Genomic DNA, 25,703 nt, shown 5'->3' on the forward strand with positions numbered 1-25,703 from the left:
GAAGCAGAGGTTGTTGTGCATAGACAGGTGGCAGAGGTTGAGAATCAGGCTAATGCAAGATAGGAAATTAAAGAAATTATTGATGATCTTGAGAACGTGGACCGTAACACGGTACACGAGGAAGAATCTTTATTGCAGTCTGCAAATGTGGAGGATGATGATGACAACGACGATGGTGATGATGTGTCCTCTAAAACTATCATCCTAGATCAATGGAACTTGCATGAGAAAGCAAAGATGCAAGTTATGGGAAACCATGATTCCCCTTGGAAGTATGGTTCACCTAATTTAGGACTTCCCCAATCGGTTTGAAATGAAGGATGCAGTGGTACGGTATGTAGTGACATCACATAGGGAGGTATGGGTTGCTATGTCGACCTCAGAAAAGTACAATATGAAGTGCAGAACTCCTAGATGTAGATTTTATGTATACAAGCCGAAGCATTCGACCCTTGGTAGCCTCTAAAGCGGTTGAACACAATTGTAAGCTGGAAAACTATGTTGTAAGCACCATAACCTCACTGCTGCACTAGTTGAAAATGAATTGTTCATTGAGATTATTCAAAAGTGGGACATGGAATGCTCGTTCATCCAACGAGCAATATTATGACAGTTCAAATATGAGATTACTTATCAAAAGGCTTGGCGTGCGAAGCAGAAAGCCTTTGAGAAGCGATGGGTACTTATGAGGCTTCCTATTGCAACCTTCGTCGCGTCCTTGAAATTCTGAAGGAAAGAAACCCTGACATATACACCGCTTTCAAGAAGACTGAAATTGATGAAAACCAGCTCAGGATTTCCGACGTGCTTTCTTTTGTTTGGGTTAGTGTATTCAGTCATTCTAGCATTGTTGTCCTTTGCTCTGTGTGGACATCACATTCTTAACTGGAAAGTACAAAGGCCAAATTCTCACTACAATTGGTGTTGATGCGAATAACCAGATACTTTCTTTAGCATTTGTGTTTATGGAGGGTGAGAGCAGGTGAGCTGGCTCTGGTTTTTAGGCATCTTAAGGTTGGGATTGTCCATGATCGACCTAATGTTTGCATTATACACGAACGACATGTTGGGATCTTATCTACTATAAAGACACTGTAAGAGGATTCAAGTGAGTCATTCCCATGGCTTGACCTGCAGAACCGGTGGTGTATGCGTCACATGGGAGCAAATTTCTACAAGCAATTCAAGAACAAAGCATTGATGGACATGTTTAAGAGGTTGTGTAGTCAGAACTATCACATCCCAATTCCATGATCATGTCATTAAACATAATTATACATCATGAGTATCATATTTATTTGTTAAGCATATGATGAGTGTTTGTTATTCTAAATGATGGTTTAACTTTTGTTTAGAGTTATGATAATACCCGATTGTTGAGTTTTCTATTAGTTTAACCTTCGCTTGCGTTTGTGGGTGAATCCATTTAAAATGGGTTCATCTTGTATCGAAATCATAAATTTTTGAAGTATTAGAGCACCTCGGTTTGAGTTTATAAAAGAGAGAAAGGAAATAGGGAGAGAAAGAATAGTTTTTACAACTGAATCTAACTTGTTTCACTTGTAAGTGGGGCCCACCTTGGGCTGGCCCACCCCCTCCTTTTTCCCTTCGGCCTGCACCAGCAGCCCCACCCACCTCTCTCTCTCTCTCTCTCTCTCTCTCTCTCTCTCCCACCCAAACTGAGCAGCAAAGGAGCAGCTGCTCCTCCCTCAAGCTCTCTCATTTTCTTCCCCCAAATCCCGCCCTCAAGAGCAAGAATCAATGTATGCATATCACAACACTGCATTCCCTAGCTCATTAGCTTCCCATCCATCCAATTCTTTCGCGCATGCATGAGGATTTGGCAATTTCCAAATCAAATTAGTCACCTCTTCTTCGCTGATTTTCAGCAGCACTTAGGGCTCTCTTCTGAGCTCTTTTCCCGCTAATTTCTCCTTCGTCGACGGTCACCAACCTTGGAAAAGAACCTTAGGTAAGTCCCTAGGGTTTTCATAGTAGCAATGCACGTTCTTAGTTCGGTTTTGGATGGGTTTGCGGGCAAATTGAATCAGCCTTGGTTCCTTCGCGAAGTTAGGCAATCTGGAATGATCGAAAGTTCCAATTTTGTATCAAAACTTCAAGTTAAACTAAAGTTAACCCAACCGAGAGCCTCATTTTTTTAATAAGTCTGGAGTATCCGACCAACACCAAAGTTCCGGTCCTAATACTGGAACTTCCGATTTAAGTAGAATATGCCAACCTAAGAAGCCGTGTCCGTAAGGAAACTTGGAGAAGCTGACCAGATCGGAACTTCTGATCTTTTATATTAAAACTTCCAATTAAATAAAAAATACTAACTGCGAGCCCATATTTTCAAAGGTTCGGAAGGTCCGATCGATCGAAAGTTCCAACTTCCAGGTCGGAAGTTCCAATGTTACCCAAATTGTAGACTTCTTTGTTCTTTCGTGTGTTATTGTATTCTTAGCTTATTGTATTGCATCCTCATTCTTTACGCATCATGTAGCATATCTCATTGCACCTCATTAATACACATCGCATTGCATGTGTTTTTCTTTCGAGAATGAAAGACCGGAGCGAGACATGGGCGTGATTGAGGGCGATCCAGAGTTGGTGGTTGTTTATTGTGAAGCTGAGCACCAAGGCAAGCATCTAAGTATACTCCATATATTACTTCAGATCATGTGATGTTAATATGGTAAATTATGCTTATGTATGTTTGCATGTTAGCGAGTCAATATCGGTTTGTGGGTAGATCCTAACGTTGCATTGCCCTACCTTGACTTTGTTTATCCCTTGATCCATTGTAACCTAAGTGGCTCTCATATATTTGTCAGACGTAAAATGAATGTGATGTGCTTAGCAAGCGTAGGTCATCGGTAGAAGTCGAGCGGTGGTTCAGCCATCGTTTGCAAGCTTAGGGCTTATTTAATTGTTCAAAAAGATAATGACGATATTGGGTTGTATGAGTGTGAGGATGAGACGAGATGTGGGCGGTGCTAGGAGTTGGTCGGGAAAGGAGTCCCGGATGTTATAGACCGCTTGCATCGATTAAGCACCATTCATTATTACAGTTGACTCTAGCACTTTTCGTACTTACCACATGTCAGGATAATGGTAAGATAAGTCAAATATCTTTTGTAGTTGTGATCTTTTGGCTTATTGGCCTATGATATCGTGAGCATAATATGCTTGTAGAGATAACATCGTAAATATGTTGTGGGTATAATAGGCTTATAGAGGTATTTAGTTTTCTCGAAGAGTAGTTCTAGCTATCTCCACACCTTTAGACGTATCTAGGGTGCTCCATGAGTAGCCCTAGTGGACCTCCGCACCTATAGGTGCATGTTCAAACAGTCAAGGATCAATTGGAAAAGGTTGTCACGAGTACCTGTTGTGTGTACTTTAGCGGATAGCCCAAGACGAATGGTCATCGTGTCGTGTGGGTAAAGATGTACCCCTACAGGGTGTAAGATCAATTTGAATTGTCGCACTCTCGGTTATGAGCATACTTCTGTCTATTTGCATCAATCGTAGAGTTTCGATATTGGGATGTTTTCATGGTACATTAGGAATGGATGGTGATATTGATGATGAGTTGAGATGGTTTCAATGATAGATATGTTATGTCAATGATCTTAGAATAGAAGGTTGCTTATGGTTAGGTGTAGATGCTCACACCTTTAAGTCAAATTCTGCTTTGCGTATGAAACTCATTTAACCTTTATGGTCGATTCCTCGCTACACATCCTCAAATGCATTCTTGTTGGAGTCGGGTTATTATTAAGTACCTATTATAGATTAAGTCTTATGAATATCTTCGTACTCACGTTGCTTTGCTTTTCAGGTGAGGAAGAGTTAGTGTTTGGCTACTTCACACCCGTCAATGTTGGCGACAGGTAAGAGTAGTGCCACCTACTCGGGAGATGTCTTTTGGCGTAGTGCTTATGGGCACATAGCACTACCCATCTTTTGTCGTTCATATGTTTTTCCGCTGCGTAGTGACTCTAACCCACTAGGAGATGAAACTGTCTTTTATCCTTCTAGTATTCGTTATGTAAATTATTATGAAATTGTAGTCACTTAAAGACTTGTAATCTGATTTTATTACTCGCTCTTTATTATGTCTTGATATGGTGAATCATGTTGTAAAGTATGTGTTCCGATCTTGGACATAAAACACATACTGAGACTACCATAATTGGATTCTTGTTAATCATCATGGTCGTGATTGTGTAAATGTTCGCCCTAATGATTAATTAGAATACAATTTGGACAGTTCCCCACAAGAACCAAAGTCGCAAGTTTGATGCTTTGTGAAAGAAATTGGATAAGTGCACAAGGATGAACGTCCAGGAGAGGAATAAGAATCCGCCTAATGATGATAACACTGTACCGGAGGTGTTGCTGCCTCTTGGAGCAAGCATTGACCTTCATAATGTGAGAAGAAGGTCGATAAGAAATATCAAATGTTTCTCACACTAGATTGAGGCGGAGCTAGAGGAGAAGTGGTCCTTGCTCTACGACACCGGAGGTTCTAGGTATGTGTTGTTTGTAAGTTATTTTGATGTGTAGTATGAACTAGCATGTTCAAAAATTGATGAATATTTGTTTTGATGCATTTTGGTAGATATGGCATCATGACTACCAACATAGCAAAGATTTACAATTGGGTCATTAGAGGGATGCGTGGACTCCCTCTTGTTGCAATCTTCTTGTGGGCGGGCCTATGAGGAGGTGTACCGAGTGTGATGAGTCTGGTCACAAGGCAAAGGATTGCCCGCAGTCTAACCGTGGCGATGCTAGAGCAGGGCTATCTATCAGTGCTCGACGTGGGGAGAGGTGTCTATGGGGGACAAGCAATGCACATGCCTAGGGAGAACCACGAGGGATATGATATATAGGAATTAAGTGTCCTATTGATGTTCGTGATGTGAGAACTAAGTTATATTATTTGTGTATTACTTATGTACCTGATGTAAGAACTATACGATAATTTGTGTGTAATAGTTGTGTTCGATATTTGCAGTTTTTAATGTGTATTTTGCATTGTGCATTATTTGTGTAACATCCTTGGTATACGTCTGTGTATTATTTGCAGTGATGGAGGCACTGTACGAGCTTCTGGACCGTTCTTTGGACCAGCGTCATCGTGGGTTCTTACAAGCTACGTGTGGCGCTACATCCGTTCCTGTGTTGACGATGCGTGCACCTCTGAGAGCTTGGGGACTTCACCCTTGGTGGTTCAACAGGTTGTACAAACAGTTCAATTTCCCTACAGTAATATTTTATTTTGTATATTAACTACTCAACTCATGTATTGCAGGTTGGACCGTGCGGGACTTCTTCCTCTTGCACGGATGGTGTAGGCCACAGATGAGGCCGTGAGTCTGTATCAGGTGGTAGAGGATGGCGATGACAATGGTCACAAGGAGCGGTCACCATGGTTCTCGTTTGATCGTTCCCTGGTTTCGACTTTGGTGGATTGATGGAGGTCAGAGACACACATGTTCTACATGCCATTTGGGGAGATAAAAATCACGTTGCAGGATGTCTCCATGCTCACTGGGTTATCAATTTCTGGTGAAGCAATCACCCCCTCGATCACTCCACTTGGTTGGCGGCAGGACTTGTTCGAGAGGTTCTAAGGAGTTATACCTGAGCTATTGGATGGAGACGTGTTACCAATTGCATGAATTAGCAGCACGGGCCGAAGAAGAAGTGGATGGAGCAGTTCAGGGTTAGTAATAAGTTTTAGTTGCTTCTTTAATTTCATATTGCAAAAAGGTTTATCCATTTATTATCAGTACTAATAATCAATGGTATTATATAGGTGGAGGAAATGACCGAGGACCCCACAGACTATCAGGTTGCTCAACACCTGAAAGCTTATCTGCTATGGTTGTTCGGTTTGGTGATATTTACATCCACCCATGGCAACATCGTAGATGCACGTTGGATAGCCTATGCACGGGCTATTGCTGACGTAGACGTCGATGACGTTCGTCAGGTGTCTTGGGGTTCAACAGTTCTTGCTGCCACGTACCACAGCTTGTGCGAGGTATGCGTGAAGACACACCCAAGGTCTCTTCTGGCAGGTATGCATCTACTACTTTAGCTATGGTCATTCAAGCGATTTTAGGTTGGACGACTCCTTGTGCTACCTATGCACTACACCTCAGACATTTACGATGGCAACGACATCGACAAGCTAACGATGGGATCACTTTGGACACGTCGACGGGACGTTCTTCAAACTAACTGCAATTTTCGTATGTGTAACAGTCATTCCCTAACTTAGAGGAACCATAATTTTGCAGCCGTAGTGGGAAGGAGTGCAGGTTTGTTCCGCATCGAGGCTTTCATAGAGCAGTTCGACCACCTGTGGCCTGAGATGGTCGTTTAGAGCTGTACACCTCTGACTTGGTGCTCCGACGATCCACCGACCGTGGGATCTCCGCCTTGTGCTACAAGGGCTCGGTGTTTTGGATGACGAAGAAGAAGTTGGTGTTCGACATATTCGTCGAGGACTACGCCGTCCACTAAGTTATGCACCAGTTTGGATGATGCCAGGAGGTCCCCATTCCGTTGGGAGACTGTGTTCCTATTACAGTACACCCGTAAGTTATAATGTCACCTACCTCGTCATATTTTATGTGTTTCATTTGTCTAATTGAAACTACATTTTAGGTTGTTGATAAAGGGGCCACAGAAGAGCTTAGCTAACATGACCAACAAGTTGCAGCCCTAGTTCCAACAGTAGGGCCATGCTCTTGAGGACGTGATCGAGTATGGTGCGTCTTACGATGACTATAGTTACAAGTAGTACCTCAAGTGGTACACTTCGTGGACTCGCACACGTCTCCTTCATGTCGAGGACCCACCACATCAACGCTCTGCTACCACTGCTGCCCTTTACCTAGGACACACAGGAGTGAAACTACACTTTGCGGTACATGAAATGAGCAAATTCTCATCGATTTTTATATTCACGTAACTACTGGTGGTAATGATTTCTCGTCTATAATAGTCCGACGTTGAGAGAGAGATTCACGATGAGGCGATGAGTTCAGCTACTAGATTGCGCGAGCATGGCACATGTGGTATGGCGATCGATGATATTATTGAAGTGTTCTCCCATTTGGCGGCCAAGAGACAATGTATCGTGGAATGCACATCATGCCACACATTCCACGTAGAGGCCCCCACGACCTTCGTCTGCCTTCGGCCACTAGCTGTACACTAGTCCACAGCCTCCACGCCCTGACCAGGTAGGAGGCTCTAAGTGGATCGGGCATGGCTATGATAGTCCTCAACCAGTGCGACCTGACCAGGGAGGAGGCTCTGGTTTTGCCGCCCCTATGTTTATTCCTACACCTAGTATTTGCCTACTCTTTATTTCACAATGTTTGATTTATTACGCATTATGTGACAATACTCACATGTCTCTACACGCTATAATGTAGGTATCATCCGCATGGAGACGACCGAATAGGTTTTCGGGAGTTCACCGCACTCCAACGGGAACCCGATCTTTGACTATGGAGGGGCCTCCGAAGTGATGGGCCCCTCTCAGTTGTATGATGCACCTCCGCCCACTCAGACTATGCAGCAGGAGGCGGAAGGCACCTACGGTCTCCACCAGTTACCCAGACGTGAGCGTCACACGCCCGATTGGTACACACCTTCCACGTACGAGCATCCTCAAGAGGTGGAGGAGGTAGACGTTCCAGCATCAGCACATAGGCGAAAGCATTTTAGAGGCAGGGCCCAGGGTAGTGGTGGGGTAGGGGTCAGGAGTAGTCTGTGTTGCTTTTATGCTTAATAAAAGTAATTTGTTTAACTTTATATTTCATTAGTTTGGTCTGCTCATACATGATGAACAATGGACCCCTCCATGTATGAGAAGGCACTCACGTGTGACCTTATCCCTTTAGCTTTCGATGTCCTCTATCTCTGAGCCATGCCCATGCACATTTCTATCACAGAATGAGATGACCACACAGAGCAACAGCTTTCACAGGAAATCTCTGTCAATAATCAATGACACAACTTTTCCAACTTTCACAAGAAATCCCTACTCATTTGTTCTTGCACACAATTTTTCCGTCCTCCAGTCCGAGCCATACCCATGCACTCAGTTCATACACTAGCCTCTAGCGACCATAAATAATCCCACCCTGAACCATGAATAGACTACTACTTCCTCAACTCTCTCAACTGCAATATCTTCCTCAGCTCCGTCAAGCCCACCTAAGAAGCATGGGGGGCTTCCATCCAGACTCCTCCACCTATCTATGACTTCATGGAATGGCTGGACATGGAGCAAAATAAGCACCAGAAGCATTGAGTCAAAATGAACATGCAGTGGAAGAGGCAAGCTTACGAAAGCATGAGTATGAGGAACAACAGAAGGAACTATGCCCCAAGTAGCAAAAGGAGGAGTGCATAAGGAAGGCAGCATAGGACCGCACCAAGGCTAAAGCACGCAAGGTATAGAGAGGAAATGAAGCAGGAGAAGGCCCGTCGTGCCAAGGCGGTAGGTCCTTATGCCTAGAGAAAGAGCAAATATCCTATGTGCACTCAGTAGAGCATCTATTATAACTCGGGTTATTTTTATTCTTTAAGGCATGTTAGGTTTAGCATCAATACGCTATTAGATTAGTATTTAGACGTACCGTATATACCAATATTTATTTCTGTCATCTCTGTATGATTAGTGTCCATTCGTGATACGACGAAAACCTCTACGTCCCATGTAATGTTTATCAACATATATAATATTTACCAACTATGTTCCATTATCGGACAAGTGATTCTACAATTTTTTTCCATCTTTCTATTCCGTATAAGAAATAAGTTGAATCACAAAATAAAAAGCGACATAATATTTTTGCTCTAAATATTTTTTCTGGTGATAGAAATAAAATTTTCACTGAATGTTTTTGCATGCATATAATAAAATTTAAATACATTTTCTGATTTTCTGTACAATAAATAATTTAATTCGTGGAATGCAAAAGCAAAAAAAAATTTTTGCGCTAAAAATAAATTCTGACATGCAAATCATATTTCCGCATCAGAACTCGAAAAGAATGTTTTTATGTGCTCAAGATGTGATTTTTTTTTCATACAATCATGACACGAAAACTCTATTTTCGAGCTTTGAGTACATGAAAGTGTGATCGAAACTCGAAAAAGATTGTTTCGAGCCCTCGGGGCGTGAAAACTCCTTTTTTGCATCTTGAAGATGCAAAAACCCCTTTCTCGCGGGACCAGGATGTGAATAGTTATTTTTTAAAAAAATTTTGTTATTTACGTATTATTTTTGAAATTTACCTATAAAATAATAATATTAAAAAAATCGCGTGCGAGTGGTGTTGCACCGGAGGGTACCGCCGTTGCGCTTTGCCATGCGCCTTGAAGAGGTGCCACGACATGACGCGTGTCCGTTGCGCCGCGCGCACTATGGGTGCCCTGGGTGCCACACATGCTGTGGCGTGAGCCTATGCGGACGCCGTTGTCGCGTAAGCGTGCATCATGGAGGCACCGGCGGTTGTCGCGGTGAGAGAAATGACTATGGCCACGATGGAGTTCGTAGCAGACGCGATGATGATGCAGGGACAGTGCGGTCAGGTTAAAAGATGAAGGATAGCATCCTCCAACATGATCAGAGAGGTAAGAATTTCATAGATCCTGGATAAATCCGACATTATTGGTTACCTGTGAATTCGAGATCACCGAGCCTTTGTTTTTCTGTGTTGTAGCCGAATAGCATGTCAGTAGAACTACGTGACTGATAACGTGTTTAGTATAGAATTGAACTTGAGAATGAAATCTTTGTTGCTTTCACTTATCGAAGATGAATATATAGGAATATATACAATATGAATGGATATGTGTGTTGAGGATACACACATTCCTTAACGGACAAGCACAGCCGTCATTGACAGTTATGATCACTCTTTTTGTTCGTAACACAAATAATACGCTATAAAACACAAGACTCTTTGTTCGTAACACAAATAAGTGTGGTGCAGAACGATGCCAATACACTAATGACCCGACTAAGATGCCATTGTACGCTACTGTGGACGTGTGCATGTATAATCTATCCATCTGGACGCGTTACGCATGACACGTGTAGTGCACGCGCCGTGCGCTATAAGATGCTGATGGAGCTCAGCATTTCTTAGCCCTAAAAAAAAGTTCAGCGTTTCTTACGAGGGTAGGTTTTAGACGAAACTGAGCCGTCAAAAACTAAATTTGAAGTCCTTACTCCAATTAAGAACCGGAAAACTAGACCCAACAACCAAATATCGTGTCTCGTTAAGGATGTCTAGTCACCACTAGAATGCTGTCCAAAGTAGACCGTGGTGTGCCCCCTGTAAACAGAACACATGTATTAATGTATATTTGTCCGTGTATTCATTTTTAACTCTAAGACTCAACAAACCCCAGACAATCGATATGCTAACGGTCGGTGTAACGGCCTTTTCAGTACCATCCATCCAATAGCGGATCCAAGGCCATGAAGGGAGCTTTCCCTCTTCTTCCTTCTCCTTTTTCTCTTTCACGTCTAAAAATTGAAGGGGGGACTAGAAGGCTCCCAGGTGCGGCCCCTGATCCTGACCAAACGGGCTTTGGAAAAGCATGTCTAGACATGGAATTATACGTGTACTGAGGAATTGCTGAGTTGCTAGCTAGTTTGCTGCACTTGCAGAAGCTTTCAGTTGAGCTACAAATGTCAGCAATTCAGCATATACGTCCAAACATCACAGCTCACTATTGGTCAGCCATTTCGCTGGATAGAAAGGTCTTTACCTGCACGACAGGCCAGATCAGAACAAAGGAATTGGAAATATGCTTTCATTTCTGCATGAGAGCAAATACTGCATACAAGGACTGCGGCTGCCCCCAGAGGGACATGTCAACAACGACACCGTATCGCTACACCTACAGCATCAATCCATAGACAGAACCTTGAGCCCCATGCTAGTCTCTGAATAAAAACGTCATAGCCATAGCAACAGGAGTAGGTAACTGGGTACTGACCTGGAGTCACGTTTGAGTAACGTTTGGAAGGTGAAGGCACGCACGGGCTGAAAAGGCCACCACACCACACATGCATCTGAGCTAACACAACACAAGGACGACGGTTAAGAAAGCAATGTTTCATTTACTTCCATTAGGGATGAACAGAGCTGAACCATACATATCCGTTAGAGTACAATCATGGTGATCAACAAGTTAGTGAAGCAGGAGAGGGTAGAAAATGGAAGGGAAATTATAAGTAACATGTAAGATGGAACAACATGACAGCTAGTAATGACTCTATCCACCCTTTAGTTTCAAGTATATGTTATTTTGAGAATACACGACCAGCCAACGGGCAGTGGCCAGTAAACGGGAAACTGTTATCATACCTGCATTTGCGCAGCCAGTTCCATTTGCAACTGTAAAGATTAAGTCACGAGATCCGTTTGAAAAGAAAGGCAAGGGGACTCTACCTGAAGGCAACATTGCTGAAAAAGGATAAGATTAGCTAACAGCGAAAACAATTCAGCCCATAAATTAGAATATATGGGTTGTCCCTCACTGACCCCATGGCAACTACAATTCTTCCAAATCTACCATCAGGTAAGATGTTAGTGTCACAACTCACAACACGAAGATTGGTTCATAACTTTCAGCTAAAAACTGTAAGCTTGCAAGATAAGTTGCCCATATCTAATTTTAGAAGTTGATGTGCCTTATCAAGATGCAACAAGAGGTATCTGATAAATAAGAACTGAAGCTCTTTCTAAAGCACACATGCCATAGCTTCCGATCTATGCAAAAGTTTAAACATGTACTCGTATAAAGGTAGATATGTACAGACCACCAAAAACTTAATATGTAGCTGAAGCATCCCTTCTAAAAAAGCACGCAAAGCAGAACAAATCTACATCAAAGTGATAGATAAGGTGCCCCAAAGACCAAGGTTTGCAGGATGTAACGTTAAGAAACAACAAACTGGTGAAGTTTCAGGTCTTTATTTGTAGACCAAAAACTCCATGAAATCAACTCTCAACAATTACTTGACAGTAGTGTCTATAAAATTTATTTAGATGCAGATACTCAGGTGATGACTTAAAAGTATGGTTACAACTTAACAGTCTGAAGATCTGTGTTGCGTTCTTAGTTATGAGTAACCTGCTTGTCACCTAACAGAATGTATGGAAATAAAATAGTCCTTACAGTCACCAATTTCAACTTAACTACTTTAGACATTAAAAAATTAACCACTAGCTCATGTGCAAGCTATGGTCCCAAACAAATGGAAACACATCATGTTCACTACTTTTATTTAGCAGTCAACAATACAGAAACATCAATACTGTTTTACTGGTATATATTTGTCCGCTTATGGTTACAATTTTAAGCTTACATACTCTTATCACCACTAGCAAGAGAGTGACAGTTCTAAGAATCCGGACTATTGGTGAAGGGGCTTCTTGAATTCATTTAGCAGTGCGGTTGGCACAACTTCAATATCATCTGAAGCATTAACCAAACATCAACTTTGTTCATTTCATATGTCAAATCATAAAAATAAAACATTAATGGAAATTAAAGCAAGCTTATATGACTTCAGAGGTAAGAAGTTCATGTTACCAAAGCCGCAGCAACAGCATTGGTGCCCAAAAAGGTAATCATATACCATGAGCAGGAGCAATGCATGCCTGGACATCAAAAGCCGTAGTGACGGAATAAAAATACTTTTGTTGGTAAAGATGGTGACGGGCAAGTCGCGCTCCCATTGTGGTCCACAGGCGCTCGAGGCTGTCCGAAAGAAATCTATTTACGGGGGCAAGCCCCGGTGCGAGGCCAGGAGTCGTGGACAGGCCATTCTTGTTCCAATTGGAAGTCACATTTACCTTGGCCACCTGAATCCACTTTCCTTTGCTACATCTTTAAACATCCATACTCAGCATCTTCAATTCTTACAGTCAGTTGGTAAAATACCGTGGTACTAATTATAAACCCTTAATAATAACAGAGTCTATAGTCCTACGTTAGGGCATTGTTCTTGTTGGTTACTTCATATCATTTTCACAAATTCAGCATTGAGGAGTAACATCCGGCAGAAAGGAAGCCAATACAGAATACCAATACACTGTGATCTAGAGCATTTCTCTTCAATTTCAGTAAACCATGAGGGAGCAATGCCCTATAAACACCCAGACTGAAGGATAATATTTGTCATCGACACACACTAGTGTGATTCCAACTACTTCCAGAATTAATCGTCGTATTCAACAGATCAATTATTCAAACTTCCCATGATCACCTAAACTTGGTCATGCAGTGTAGCAACTGTTGAGTTTGGAGGACAAAATCCATACACATGTAGTTCCCGCACACCAATAGATTACATTTACTCCAATCATATCTAACACTATGCAAAATTACAAATTATGGTATGCAACTGGCAAGACCTTTTGTTTGAGCAACATAGTATATAACCTACCGAACCTTGCTAAGTTGCTATCATCATATTTCTATACCAAAATAGCTTGGCCAAGTTTCAGATCTCACATTGCCGCCTAATGATTCATTCTGTTAAGGAAAGCAGGAAGCATTTAGACAAAACATTATAGGGGCGAATAATACACCTTAGTATGCATTCAAAGTGTATGGGATGTTCGTCATTATGCAACAGATAACAAACACTATAAGTTACCCAATGAAACAGCAACAGGGATACAGTTTTCAATCTGATATCCATACATTTGTGGAATCACAGACATATATCACCATACCAAGTGTCTTAATGGAACCGAAACAAGCATGAAAAATCTAGGGTTCGGAGTGACCTGACCAGCAGATCACTCGGCGGCGGCGGCTAGCTCCTGTTGCTGGAGGCGCTCGAGTGCATTCTGGTGCGCCCAAGTCTCGAGGGTGAGATCGGGCTTGGCGTTGAGGCCGACGCCAAGGATGACGACGGGTGAGGAAGGAGGTGACGTAGAAGGGAAGCTCCCAGTTCTCCCACTTCTGCGATTCCCCCGGCGGCGGCGGCGGGCGGTTGAAGAGGTACCCCTTGGGCAGCCCCTCGTGCCCCGGAGTCGTCCACCGCCCCGCGCCCTCCCCGCCGCCGCGCGCGCAGCATGCGCCCCGCCGCCGCCGAGATCGCCCGCACCGAGCTTTCCGGTGGGTGCGTCGCTGTCGCGTCGCCGCGAGATTGCGGAGGAGCTGTGTGCCGTGCTGCGGAAGCTAGACTGGACTCCAGAACCGTGGGCTTTGAGATGTGAATTCGGGTCAACTGGACCGATATGAAATAGGTAAACGATTTTTAGCAGGCCGAGAATGAGAAAGCCCACTTGATCGACTGGGCCAAAACGGCCTGTTGAGAAGTCCTTAATGGGTCGGGATGGCCCAAAAAAAATGCATTATTTTTTTATTTCTAAATATGTCGCCTGTTAGAAGGACGGTATGTTCTTATCGTCCTTCCAATAGGCGATAGGAGTCTACGGTGCGAATTTTCTAAACGGACACCTATTTTTACAACTTTCGATTTAAGAAATATAAAAAAAATTCAACGTGACAAATCCTCTAAAAAGACAATGCAATAGTATCCTTAAAAAACAAGGCAATAGCAGTAGCCGTTAGTACCGAACCTGTCCTTCTGTTCAAGATGCTTCTTCCCTTTCCTCTCTGCAAACCATGTATAGTAACTACAAGCGAAGGTGGTCCATGGCAGTTACCAGTTGTTGCTCGACTTCAGCTTGTGCGTAGTGGAGTACTCCGTAGCGAACAATAGTCTGTCAAAGTAAATGTACTGCTTGACTGCTTCGACTCGCGAGGAAGACGGCAAAGATTTGTACCGCCGCAGCACCGTACTGAGTACAGAGTGCAATGCAAGCACAGGCAGTACGTTCCAAGCCGTTGTGTGCCGTTGTGGGGACGGCGGCCAACGATTTTTTAAAAAAAAACAGAGTTTTATCAAATTTTATCGTTACATTAAAATAATACAATCACACAACAGTTTATCTCTGATCTCTATATTATTGATATGTACACCACCACACACTAAGAAGTCAGAATATTACATAAGATATTTAATAAGAAAAAATACATATTTCCTACAGTATTTATTATGCTTAAATTTAAATGCAGAGTATATAAGGCCTAGCTTGTACTTGAATCACAACTTGACACAGTTGGACATGCACTATATATTCAGGACTCAGAGGCATCATTATCCACTGCTTCTCATACAAGCTCTCGGCACATCTTTAATATTTTGCTTCTCTGACACTTGTACAATCCATGCTTTAAGAAAAGAAAAATCAAATTGAAGAAGAGGGAGGGAGGAAGGAACAAACATTCATCTTTTCTTCGCCCGCTGGCTTTTCTCACACCACAACACCAAAGGCGTGTTCGGTTGGCTTTTCCCTATCCAGCTCGTCTCGCCTAAGCCTAGGCTTACTAGTCTCAGAAGAACGGTTTTAACTTATCTAAATTGACGAAGTAAATTCTAAGAAATACAGACATTAAAACAGCAGACAAGATAACCAAACATCCAATTTCTTGCTTAGCCAGGTAAAACAAACGGGGACAAGGAATCGAAACACGTCCCCCCCCCCCCCCCCCCCCAAATTGTCACTTATACCCAGACCTATACGATTACCCAGGTTAGCCAACCTCACAACGTGGCCCAACAACGTGGCCCATACACGAATGTTAAGTTCGTTACGCGTCGTACACGTACGGTGCACCACACCACACCACACTGCAGTACAGTATTAAGTAGCCAATCAAGTAAGCAAGCCTCTGGCTCCGGTCGATCGGACGGCTCACGTGCACTTGCCGAGCGGGAGGCCGCAGAGGCAGATGTTGCTGGCGAACGACTCGGCGTCGAGGTGGTCGAACGGCGGGCCGGCGGGGATGGTGCCGCACAGCCGGTTGTGGCTGAGGTCCAGGTGCCCGACGTACGCCGCGGAGGCCAGCGACCGCGGCACGCTGCCCGTGAGCCGGTTCCGCGACAGGTCCAGCACCATGAAGTAGGACTGCGACGTGAACACGTCCGGGATTGGGCCCTCCACGGCGTTCCGGCTCAGGTTCAGGATCCCGAGCCCGCTGTTCCGGAGCAGACTCGCCGGAATCCTGCCCGACAGCCGATTCGCGCCGAGGTAGAGGGAGGTGAGCACGTGGCCCGACCCCAGACCGTCGGGTATCGCGCCGGTGAGCTGGTTCTCGGAGAGGTCGAGGTCGGCGAGCCGGGGCAGGGACGCCACCGACGACGGGATGGGTCCGGAGAGCCGGTTCCGACCGAGCAGAGCGCGGCTCATCATGCTGAGCTTGCCGAAGTCGGACGGGACCCGGCCGGTTAGCTGGTTGTTGGCGAGGTCGAGGTGCTTTAGGGAAGCGAGGGAGGTGATGGAGCTCGGGATGGCGCCGGAGAGGAGGTTGTCGGCGAGGTTGAGCACGTTGAGGCGGGAGAGGCTGCCGATGGACGGCGGGATCTCGTCCGTGAGACGGTTGCCGGGGAGCTCGAGGATGCGGAGGTAGGGCAGGGAGGTGGCGACGCAGGAGGGGATGGGCCCGGTGATCTGCTTCCAGTCGGCGAGGATGAGGGAGGAGAGGCGGTCGAGCCGGCAGACGGCGTCGGAGATGTACCCGGACATGACGCCGGAGGCCGGGAGGCCGGCAGGGGCCATGACGGCGTCCTCGGCCTCGCCCCGGAGGGAGAGGTCGGCGACGCGGCCCGTAGTGGGGTCGCAGCTCACGCCGTACCAGTTGATGCAGCACTCGGTGCCCGTCCACGACGAGAACACGCCGAGGCGCTCCTCCGACAGCGCGGCGCGGATCGAGAGCAGCGCGTCCCGGTCGGCCACCGGGCACGCCGCGGCGGCGGGGAGGAGCACGGCGAGGGTGGCGACGAGCGCGAGGAACGCCGGAGCAATGGCCGGGCTTGCAGCGGGAGATGCCATTGCTTTGGCTCGAGTGGACAGTGCTGAGTGGCGAGCTAGCAGAGCTAAAGATTTTAATAGAGGCTGGCAGAGTGTCGAATTGACTGTTTTGCCCACCGGTAAGCGCGTTCGTTATCCTTGCTGCAGTTGTAAGCTAGCAGGAGCATTTTGGGCTGACGTGATGACCGAGACGGTAACCAAATGGCCGTTTTGCCCTCTGGTTAGGACGCTGTGATCACGTCAACGTACAGCCAGATTGCAAGAAGCGACGATCGTCATTGTTATGACAATTTGCTCAAATTTATTAGTCCCTTCTGTTAACCGATAATCGTGTTAAGTGATCATGAGCTCATTGTCGCTCATCTCTAGATCCAACTAATCCAAATTAAGGTATGATGCATTTCCTTTTGGCCATTAGGGATGTCAGGTGTGGTCGGTCTGTGAATAAGACCAACTTCCAGGGGCAAAAGCGGCAATCTAGGGTTGTGGGGCAAGGGCCTCTGCAGGGCACGTGCGGGGCATTCACAGCGCTGCCTTTATCTGCTCGCCACAAAGCGTGTGTCTCACCGCCAGACCGCGTCAGCGTGCGTGTGTAGGTGCGCGTTTACTGTGCCGTCTCTCCTCTCCTCTCCTCTCAAGAGGCCGCGCCGTGCGAATGATGGCGCGATCTGGCGATCTGCCCCGCACCAAACTGGATTGAATGCTCTGCCCCGTTTGGATCTCGACCGGACAGAGGATCCGACGCCGAAGCTGATAATGGCGTCCACGCATCGACCAAATCCATCACCATGATGGCGGGGACGCGGGGTTAGCCGTCGTCGATCATGCATGGCGCGGCCCGTGCAGAATCTCCATCGATCATGAGGAATCCAGGCATCCAGGAGACCAGGGCCACGAAGCGACGTCGATCTCCTCGCTGATCTGAACAGCCTTCTTCTGGAAACACGCATCTGCATGCAGTCGAGCGGCGAGTTTGCGCTGCGACGCACGCGAGAGATTTACAAGGGTGGGGATGAGAGATCTCGGCGTGGGCATGTGCTGGCCTGGCCTTCTTGATGCTGCGCATGGATGTGGCGTACGTCGCGTCGCATCGGAGGATGGCCGGCCGGCATGTAACCTCGCACATGGATGGGTTCACTTCACGTCTCCACGCATGGGGTGACTAGGAACAACGGGCGGGGGCGCGCAGCTAGCTTTCGGGCGCACACATGGTGGATCTGTCCCCGCGACGACACATGAAGAGATGCAGCGTATGCAATGCACAAGATGATTAAGACCTATGTTACGTGCCCAAATCAACACACATTATTGCACGAACATGCATGGTGATATACTGGCCACAGGATTAAAAAGAAGAACCTCAAATTGTTTCAAAAAGAAAAATTAAACAATAGAACAAGTTTTTTTTCGAGCATGAGTCGGACGCACACATACGCCAAGTATAATCGACTAGTGGGCATATGCTGCCATGTCAAAACGCTAAGGGGCTCATGTGAAAGGCGGATGCTAATGATCATATGCCTATTTTATTTTTTTCAGTCGGCACTTCCGAACCGTCATATTTGAATTTAATGGTGGATCTTCTTACTATAACAAATCTGATCTTTTATGATGATAACCCTTTGATGAAATACAATGATGACATGTATATTGAACCATTAGTGACTAATTGAGTGATTTCTATCATGAAATGAAATTGGGCAGGCTGGACACCTATTTTCTATGATAACCAATTTTTTTGTCATAAAATATGAAACAATTAATGACGATTTTGCGCTTTCGTCATTGAATATTCAATTAATAGTAATATATTTCGACATGAAAAGTTTTGGGCGGACTCCTTCTGTGGCAGGCTTTCAAGTTTTGGATCAAAAATTACTAGACTCTCCCTCAATCAGACTACCATTTAAGCTGCCTCTCTCTGCTCTACTTCTCCCTAATCCCATGTGTTGCTGCCCCTAGCTCCTTGGCACACCGCTCATCTCCTATTGCCCCTACCGTTGGAACGCTAAAGTGAATAAAAATTTCGTCGTGAAGGGAATTTGGATCTCAAGAAAAATCCTTAGAGATAGTCTTAGTACCATTAGAGACTTAACATTCTTATATATCTTACATATAAATTTATATGATTGATATAAATAGATTTTAGTAAAAAAAAAATCATCCTGATTCTAGTACACCACTAAGCTACATGTATCTTCGCGCCCTGTGTACCGCACACGAATACATTTTTCTGAGCGATGACGTGCACAGGTGAGAGGCAGGACTGTCCTCCATCCTTTGCGAAAGCTGGTAAAGACGATGCATGGCAAAGGGTGGTACGGTACTAGTAGTTTTGGAACGCATTTCTTTAATGATGCGGCCACATGAAGGATAGGGTACTCTTGGAACTCTGGTCGAGTAGAGAAGCCTGTAGATTCTCCGGTCGGCCTCTGAGATCTGATCTGAAATTTCGAATGGACTCAACGTTTGGACAAGCACCATCAAAGAACATCCACGAAATCTTGATCTGAGCCCAGGCGTAATGCCGTGCCACTCAGCGTGTTGATTTGATTCGTGGGGTATTTTGTCTAGTAGGGGTGAAAACAGTTCCATAATTTCCTAGACCGATCGAAGCTGTTTTCTGGATTTTTTTCTGATTGTTTTCATTTTTTTGGAGTTGTTTCGAAATCACAAATCAGAGTCAGGTTTCGAAATCGGAGTAAAACATAATATTAGGATTTTCCCTTACTGTTTTTTTAATACTGATTTTGTTCAAAAATGTTAGTGTTTCGATACTTGTCGCATCTAGCAACCTGTTCCATCTGTTTGCTCCTGGAACAAGTGACAACTAGATCCGATATCGTAGAGCTCATCGCCGCCGCCGCACCTCATGTTGCCACGAAGGCCGCTGGACGCACGGTTTGAGAGTTTGTGGCGCTAGGTTTGAGGGAAGGGGCAATGGAGATTGGAGAGAGAGGAAGGGCGAGGGCATAGGGGCAATGCTTAGGAGTTTCGTGGGCATGACCAACGTAGGTAGTCATCAACGGTAGCTTTTTATTCCAGTAGTCCCACCATTTTCTCTCATCCTCCCCTCACATGTTGCTTTTCTTCCCATAGTTGCATGCTTCTCTCCTTTTTTTGCCCTGGAATGCGCTCTATGTGAATGAAGCACCGCAGCCTGCAGAAGCACAACTAACAACATGTAAGGCTACCATTTCACTGCCACTGTGGCATCCAAACCTAGTTGGTATCATGGGGCACCTAGATGAGGGTGTATTTGGTTCATCGTATGTTTTTGGTCTTACCTGATGTTTTATTTGTGGATTAGGAGCTGATAAGGTCATCCAACTAAAAGGAATATTTTTTTAAGATCCTGGATGAGTTGATCCAAAAAAAAGACCCGAGCGAGACCACCCGGTTGCTCTGCTCGCTAGCAACAGTGGTATGTTGTGTAAATATGTGTTCATATTTTTTATTTAACTCTCGATTTTATTTGAAAGTACAAAAGTGATCCAAAAATTTTAAACATTTTTATGAGCAAACTAAAGCTCATTAGCAACCTATTTTAATTAGTTTTATCCAAAAAATATAAGTTAATATTTAACTAAATTTTTTCTCCAAAGAAGCCTACTTTTATAACTTCTAGCATTTTTTAATGACTCAAATAAATTTCCAAAAATATAAAAAATTCACTAATATTCTTCTCATGTGATGTACTAATTTATAAAAATATTTGTAACTCTAGGTTATTTGGTAAAAAGGTGAATTCCTTTGCAATGCTCCATTTATATGTATTTTTATCATTTCATATGATATTATCTTTTTAATTCAATTTGAATTCAAACAAATTTTAACATGCGTAAATTCATCTAAATGCTTATGGAATGCATATAAATGTGAATATGCACAATTTATGGTGTGACAATTCAGGTAATCTAATTAATCTAACTAAACAAAAAACTAACACATCCTATATACTCTAATTCCATCAACCAAAGAGAAAACTGACTTATCATATCCACTCAACTAAATAAAAAATTGAATCACCTCATCCTAAAACATAAGGATAACTCTCAACTAAATAAAAAATTAAATTACCCCATCCTAAAACATAAAGATAGTTCTATCCTATCTAACTTTACCCTTCAATCAAACACAACTGACTCACAGAGTTGTCATTTCCTAGCAGGGGAGGTGAGGAAAAGAAACATGGACAGAGAGGCTGAAAGAGAAGGTCGACACGGGAACAAGGGATAGGGATGGTTGGGCTGGTGAAAGTGGGTTGGGCTCATTGCTTTGCTTCCTTCTTTTATCTTGCCCGCAGTTTTCTCTTTTCCTTTCAATATACTACTACTACTACTATTATTATATGAGGATGCTGTCATCTAATACTTTAACAATGGCGAACTAAGCATGTCTAAGTTGGTTAGGGTTCTTTGGTGAAATTTGTCCACCTAGATTTGATTTTTAGACTTGATATGGATGCTCGTATTTTCTTGAAATTAAATCCCAAGAGTAATAATACATGCATATGTGAGTGTATCCAGTGATCAAAACGTGTGCCCATACTACGTGATGTTATGTCTCAAATCTTGTTTAGACGTGTGCTAGAATATACTCATGTAAGTGTGTTGACGTGAGTATAGTGTGCATACGTAAATGCGTGTATATGTCCAACTTGTACTTAAAAAAACTTTAACAATGAATAGCGCTCAGGATTTGAAAATGTAAGGCACTTCTTTTTTATCTAGGTGGATTCCCATGTCCTATCCCATATTATCTAGTCATGTTAGCTAGGATGGACTATATGCCGAGAGGCTGCAGTGAAGGAAGAAGAAATAACCATAATTTTTTCGATCACATGCTTATGAACATGCACAGTTATGTTAAACGGGGTATGAGTTATATAGTGTGAATGTAGACTCATGTTATGTACGTAGTCATGCTTAGTTGAACGTGTGAAGCTATGTACTAAGATTCGGTGTTTCCCATCTGAATTATTGATTTCTGACCGTTATCAGCATATCTTTGCCTCGATGGTTCCATTTCTGATAGTTCTGATTTCATATCTGTTTCTGATATTATCATTTTCTATTTTGATTTTGAGAAAAAATATGAATGTGAAAGTGGTTTAGGCATTTCCGGATAGTATCCGATGTTTTCATCCCGTCTCACGACACTGAATAACACGAGCATGCAAGGTGATCAGCCCAATCATAAAATTAGTGATCAGCCCAATCATAAAATTAGGCCCATGGAATCAATAGACCCAAGAATCTGCGGGTGCCTTATAAACTTCATGTACCAGATTAGCCCAATAAGACTGACACGGGCCAGATGAATAGACCCCATACGGGCCCATAACTCGAATTGCGGTGCCTAGGTGCAAATTAATTTTTCTAAAAAAAGTGCAAATTAAATTAATCTAAGATTGGCTCCTTTTAATTTAAGTAATAACACTAATTTTTTTTAAATTACTTAATCTTAAAAATAGTGTTATTTAATTAAAAATTATACATGCATGTTTTAGTTTTATAGCATGCACACCTATATATAATTACTTGCGAGTTTGAACCAATTTATTTTTTAAAATTTACTTGTAATTTTATTATTTTTATTAAAAATATGTAGCAGCTAGATTCAATATTGTGTTTGAATTATTCTAATTTTTTCATAAAAATTATTAAACATTCGATAGGATTTGTCTTAACATTTTTTTAAACTGCTCACACATCCATTCTAACTTACTTATATTCTTTTACAAAATTACTTATATAACTATTGTTGGTGTATCGGGAACCAGGGGTCCCTGAGTCCCGAGACTAGGCCGGCCGGCCGTCCGCCACGTGTTACCATCCCGCGAGGTCCCCCCTGCAGGATGAGGAAAATCTAAGTTCCGGGAGAAGATGCTCGGGGCCACAGCCTCTGGTTCCCGAGCACCCCAGTTCCCCGATGACCCACAGAGTCCAAGTACCGGAAAGAAAGTGCTCGGAAGGGTTCCCACTCACCCCCGAGTACCATAGTCCCCCGATGGTTCGAACAGCCAAGTGCTCGGGAGAGAGTGCTCGGGGCTGCACGTTGCAGCCCCCGAGGACTCGGTTCCCCGAAGGTCTTACCGAAGTGCTCGGGAGAGAGTGCTCGGGGCTGCACGTGGCAGCCCCCGAGGACTCGGTTCCCCGAAGGGTCCTACAGGAGTGCTCGGGAGAGAGTGCTCGGGGCTGCACGTGGCAGCCCCCGAGCACTTGGTTCCCCGAAGGTTCGCGCAAGATCGCCCGACGACCCGAAGAGTCCCGTCGGCGGGGTGTCAGCCAGTCAAAGGTCTAATGCCGCATTTAATAGGCACGCGCGGCCTGACATCCTGACATTCTCAGCTGCCCACGCCCTAGTGTCAGTCCCTGTCATGCTTTGGCAGGGGGGCGTGGGTCCATTAATTGCACGGGTCCCGTCCCGTATCATCCTGGTACCTCGGGATAACGTTGCCAGGATTGAAGCGTTCCGCCTGCCACCCTGCCCTGACAGAAGAACAAGACAGGGTGGGCGCACCGGGCGCCTCTGTGGCCGCCCGGTGGGCCCTCTCAATGGCGCCGGAGGACGTCCACAGTGGCGGGTGGTTGGATGCGCGCCGCATTTTTCCACCGCCCCTGTCACTTCGCCAAGACGGAATGATGGCGCCTTTCTCCGTGGCGCCTTGGCACTCGCGCCTCCTCTTTCCCATTCAGGATAAGTTGAGGTCGGCGTGTGTATAAAAGGAAAGGATGGAGAACACATGAAAGCAGTCGACAACTGGTCCCAAGCAGGACTAAGTTCAAAAAAAACTAAGTCCAGTCCCAAGCCAGAAAGGGATGATCAGAAGCCCAGATCAAGAGACGAAGAACATCACGAACAAGCTCGAGCAGAGCTAGAACACGGGAGCCTCAAGCTCTCTGTAGACAATACACCCTTGTAACCAGACACATCCTTGAAGAATTCCCTTCAAGGAAAGATATTGCACTCACACAGGAGTAGGGTGTTACGCCCCCGTGCGGCCCGAACCTGTCTAAACCCCGGTGCATCTATCTCTTTTTTGCACTAGGTCGATCATCCCCCGCCACCAGCCGTTGCATTTATTTCCGTTTCCATTTATTTCCCCGACGAGCTCGTTCAGGATCATCCCCCGGCCGAATCTTTAAAAAGGGGTCTCTCGGGATCCCTGTGACAGGAGTTCATCCTTCGACAACTACTGTCGGAGGATGAACTTCACAAGCGGAGATCCGGAGGGACCCATTTGAGATTCGGCCGAGAGATGATTCTGAATCTACATCGTACGTGAAATAAATGGGAGTAAATGAGATGCAGGTGGGACGGATGATCAGATGCAGGCGAAAATAAATGCTCTGGGGATTTTAGACAGGTTCGGACGGCACGGAACGTAATACCCTACTCCTGTATATATACTATAAATGCTCTGGAAATGCCTCTCTGAGGATCTCTTGTGTTACAAGGGTTTTTGTCTAAGCCTAGAGCTTCGTGCTTCTTGTTCTTCGTCAGCTTGTCTCGGTCCTTGAAGAAGCCGTTGTCTTCTGAACTCGTGAGACCTTTGTCCAGCTCAATCCCCCTTCTCCGGGGAGCCCGCCCCCCTTTTATACCCCGTTGGGGCGGGTAGCGTGCCCAGAAAGGATGGCGTGAGTTTCACGGCGCTATAAATGGAAAGCAACCATCATGGGCTGCAGTTTGATGTTACCGAGCTGGGGGGTTGAAAACGTGTCCCCGTCCGGTCCTATCGTCATCATCCCGCTTTTCAGCGGGCGCAGAGGGGAGGGCCCACCGGGCAGCCATCGAGGAACCCCGCGTGCCCGCCCGGTCAGAGCGAGCCTGACACAGCATGGCGGCAGGAGATATGCCTCGATCCTTGCGACGTTATCCTGAGGTGCGCCGGATGACGCGCGATGGGACCCGCCGCATTAAATGTCCCCATGCCTCCCTGCCAGGCAGTGGCAGGGACTGACAGCAGGCGTGGGGGGAGTGGTTGAAAGTGACAGGCCACGCTCCCTCTTAAATGCAGCATCGGACCTCTCACCAATTGACACCTCACTGCTGAGCCCTTGTAGGGTCCACCGGTATGAAGCTTCTCAAGTCCTCGGGGAACTCTGGGTGCTCGGGGATTACTGTTCATAGCCTCGAGCACTCTCTCCCGGATATGACTTTTCTTGGTCCTCAGGGAACTCAAGTGCTCGGAGGCTACTGTTTATAGCCCCGAGCACTTTCTCTTGGAATTGTGTCTGCTCGGGTCATCGGGGAACTTGGGTACTCAGAGACCACTGTTCATAGCCCCGAGCGCCATCTCCTGGAACTTGTACTTCTCGGGTCCTCGGGGAACTCCGGTATTTGAGGACCACTGTTTATAACCCCGATCGTCCTCTCCTGGAACTTGGTCTTCTCGGACCTCAGAAAAAAGTCCCCAAGAGAAAGTGTCACGTGACACTCTGCTGTCCTGGCCTCGGAACTTAGAGACCCCCGGTTCACATGTCACTGACAACTGTATTTAAAAGCAGACAACTAGATGAATTTATAAAGTGTTACAAAAGCTAGATAAAAAAAATCAAAAAATAAAATAATTGTACATTACGTAAGTCTAAAATATACGCGTGTAATTTTTAGATTTATCTTAATTAATTTACACCCCTATTGGTACCGTCTTGTTCGAACGGATCCGGTACAGTTACAACTGTGACCGTAATCATCGATTCTCGGCCCAGTGCTTGCATCCGACGGCCGCTAGTGCGACTGTTG

The 25,703-nt window shown here is 45.0% G+C and overlaps 2 protein-coding genes across 2 annotated transcripts; both read right to left on the reverse strand.

Moving 5' to 3' along the window:
- Positions 1 to 10,376: 10,376 nt before the first annotated feature.
- On the reverse strand, positions 10,377 to 15,714 carry LOC133895182 (uncharacterized). Its single transcript, XM_062335349.1, has 6 exons — positions 15,685 to 15,714; positions 13,857 to 14,253; positions 11,424 to 11,507; positions 11,053 to 11,128; positions 10,898 to 10,953; positions 10,377 to 10,821 (listed from the first exon to the last, which is right to left on the reverse strand). Exons 1-6 carry the CDS (start codon positions 15,712 to 15,714, stop codon positions 10,790 to 10,792), a joined length of 675 nt encoding a protein of 224 aa, XP_062191333.1. The 3' UTR covers positions 10,377 to 10,789.
- Positions 15,614 to 16,982, reverse strand: LOC133894919 (DNA damage-repair/toleration protein DRT100-like). The gene has a single exon (XM_062335116.1). The coding sequence runs from the start codon at positions 16,971 to 16,973 to the stop codon at positions 15,837 to 15,839; it is 1,137 nt and encodes a 378-aa protein (XP_062191100.1). The 5' UTR covers positions 16,974 to 16,982; the 3' UTR covers positions 15,614 to 15,836.
- Positions 16,983 to 25,703: the final 8,721 nt, after the last annotated feature.

The sequence above is a fragment of the Phragmites australis genome, chromosome 16, assembly GCF_958298935.1.
Source record: "Phragmites australis chromosome 16, lpPhrAust1.1, whole genome shotgun sequence".
NCBI classification, from domain to species: domain Eukaryota; kingdom Viridiplantae; phylum Streptophyta; class Magnoliopsida; order Poales; family Poaceae; genus Phragmites; species Phragmites australis.

Excerpts from the sequence above, each read along its gene's own strand:
- LOC133895182 (XM_062335349.1), bottom strand. The coding sequence starts at position 15,714 with ATGGGCCACGTTGTTGGGCCACGTTGTGAG. Across the intron at positions 14,254-15,684 it reads TTGTTGGGCCACGTTGTGAG|CTTCCGCAGCACGGCACACA; the intron begins GTTGGCTAACCT and ends AGTCCAGTCTAG. Across the intron at positions 10,954-11,052 it reads TTACTCAAACGTGACTCCAG|GTGTAGCGATACGGTGTCGT; the intron begins GTCAGTACCCAG and ends TTGATGCTGTAG.
- LOC133894919 (XM_062335116.1), bottom strand. The coding sequence starts at position 16,973 with ATGGCATCTCCCGCTGCAAGCCCGGCCATTGCTCCGGCGTTCCTCGCG.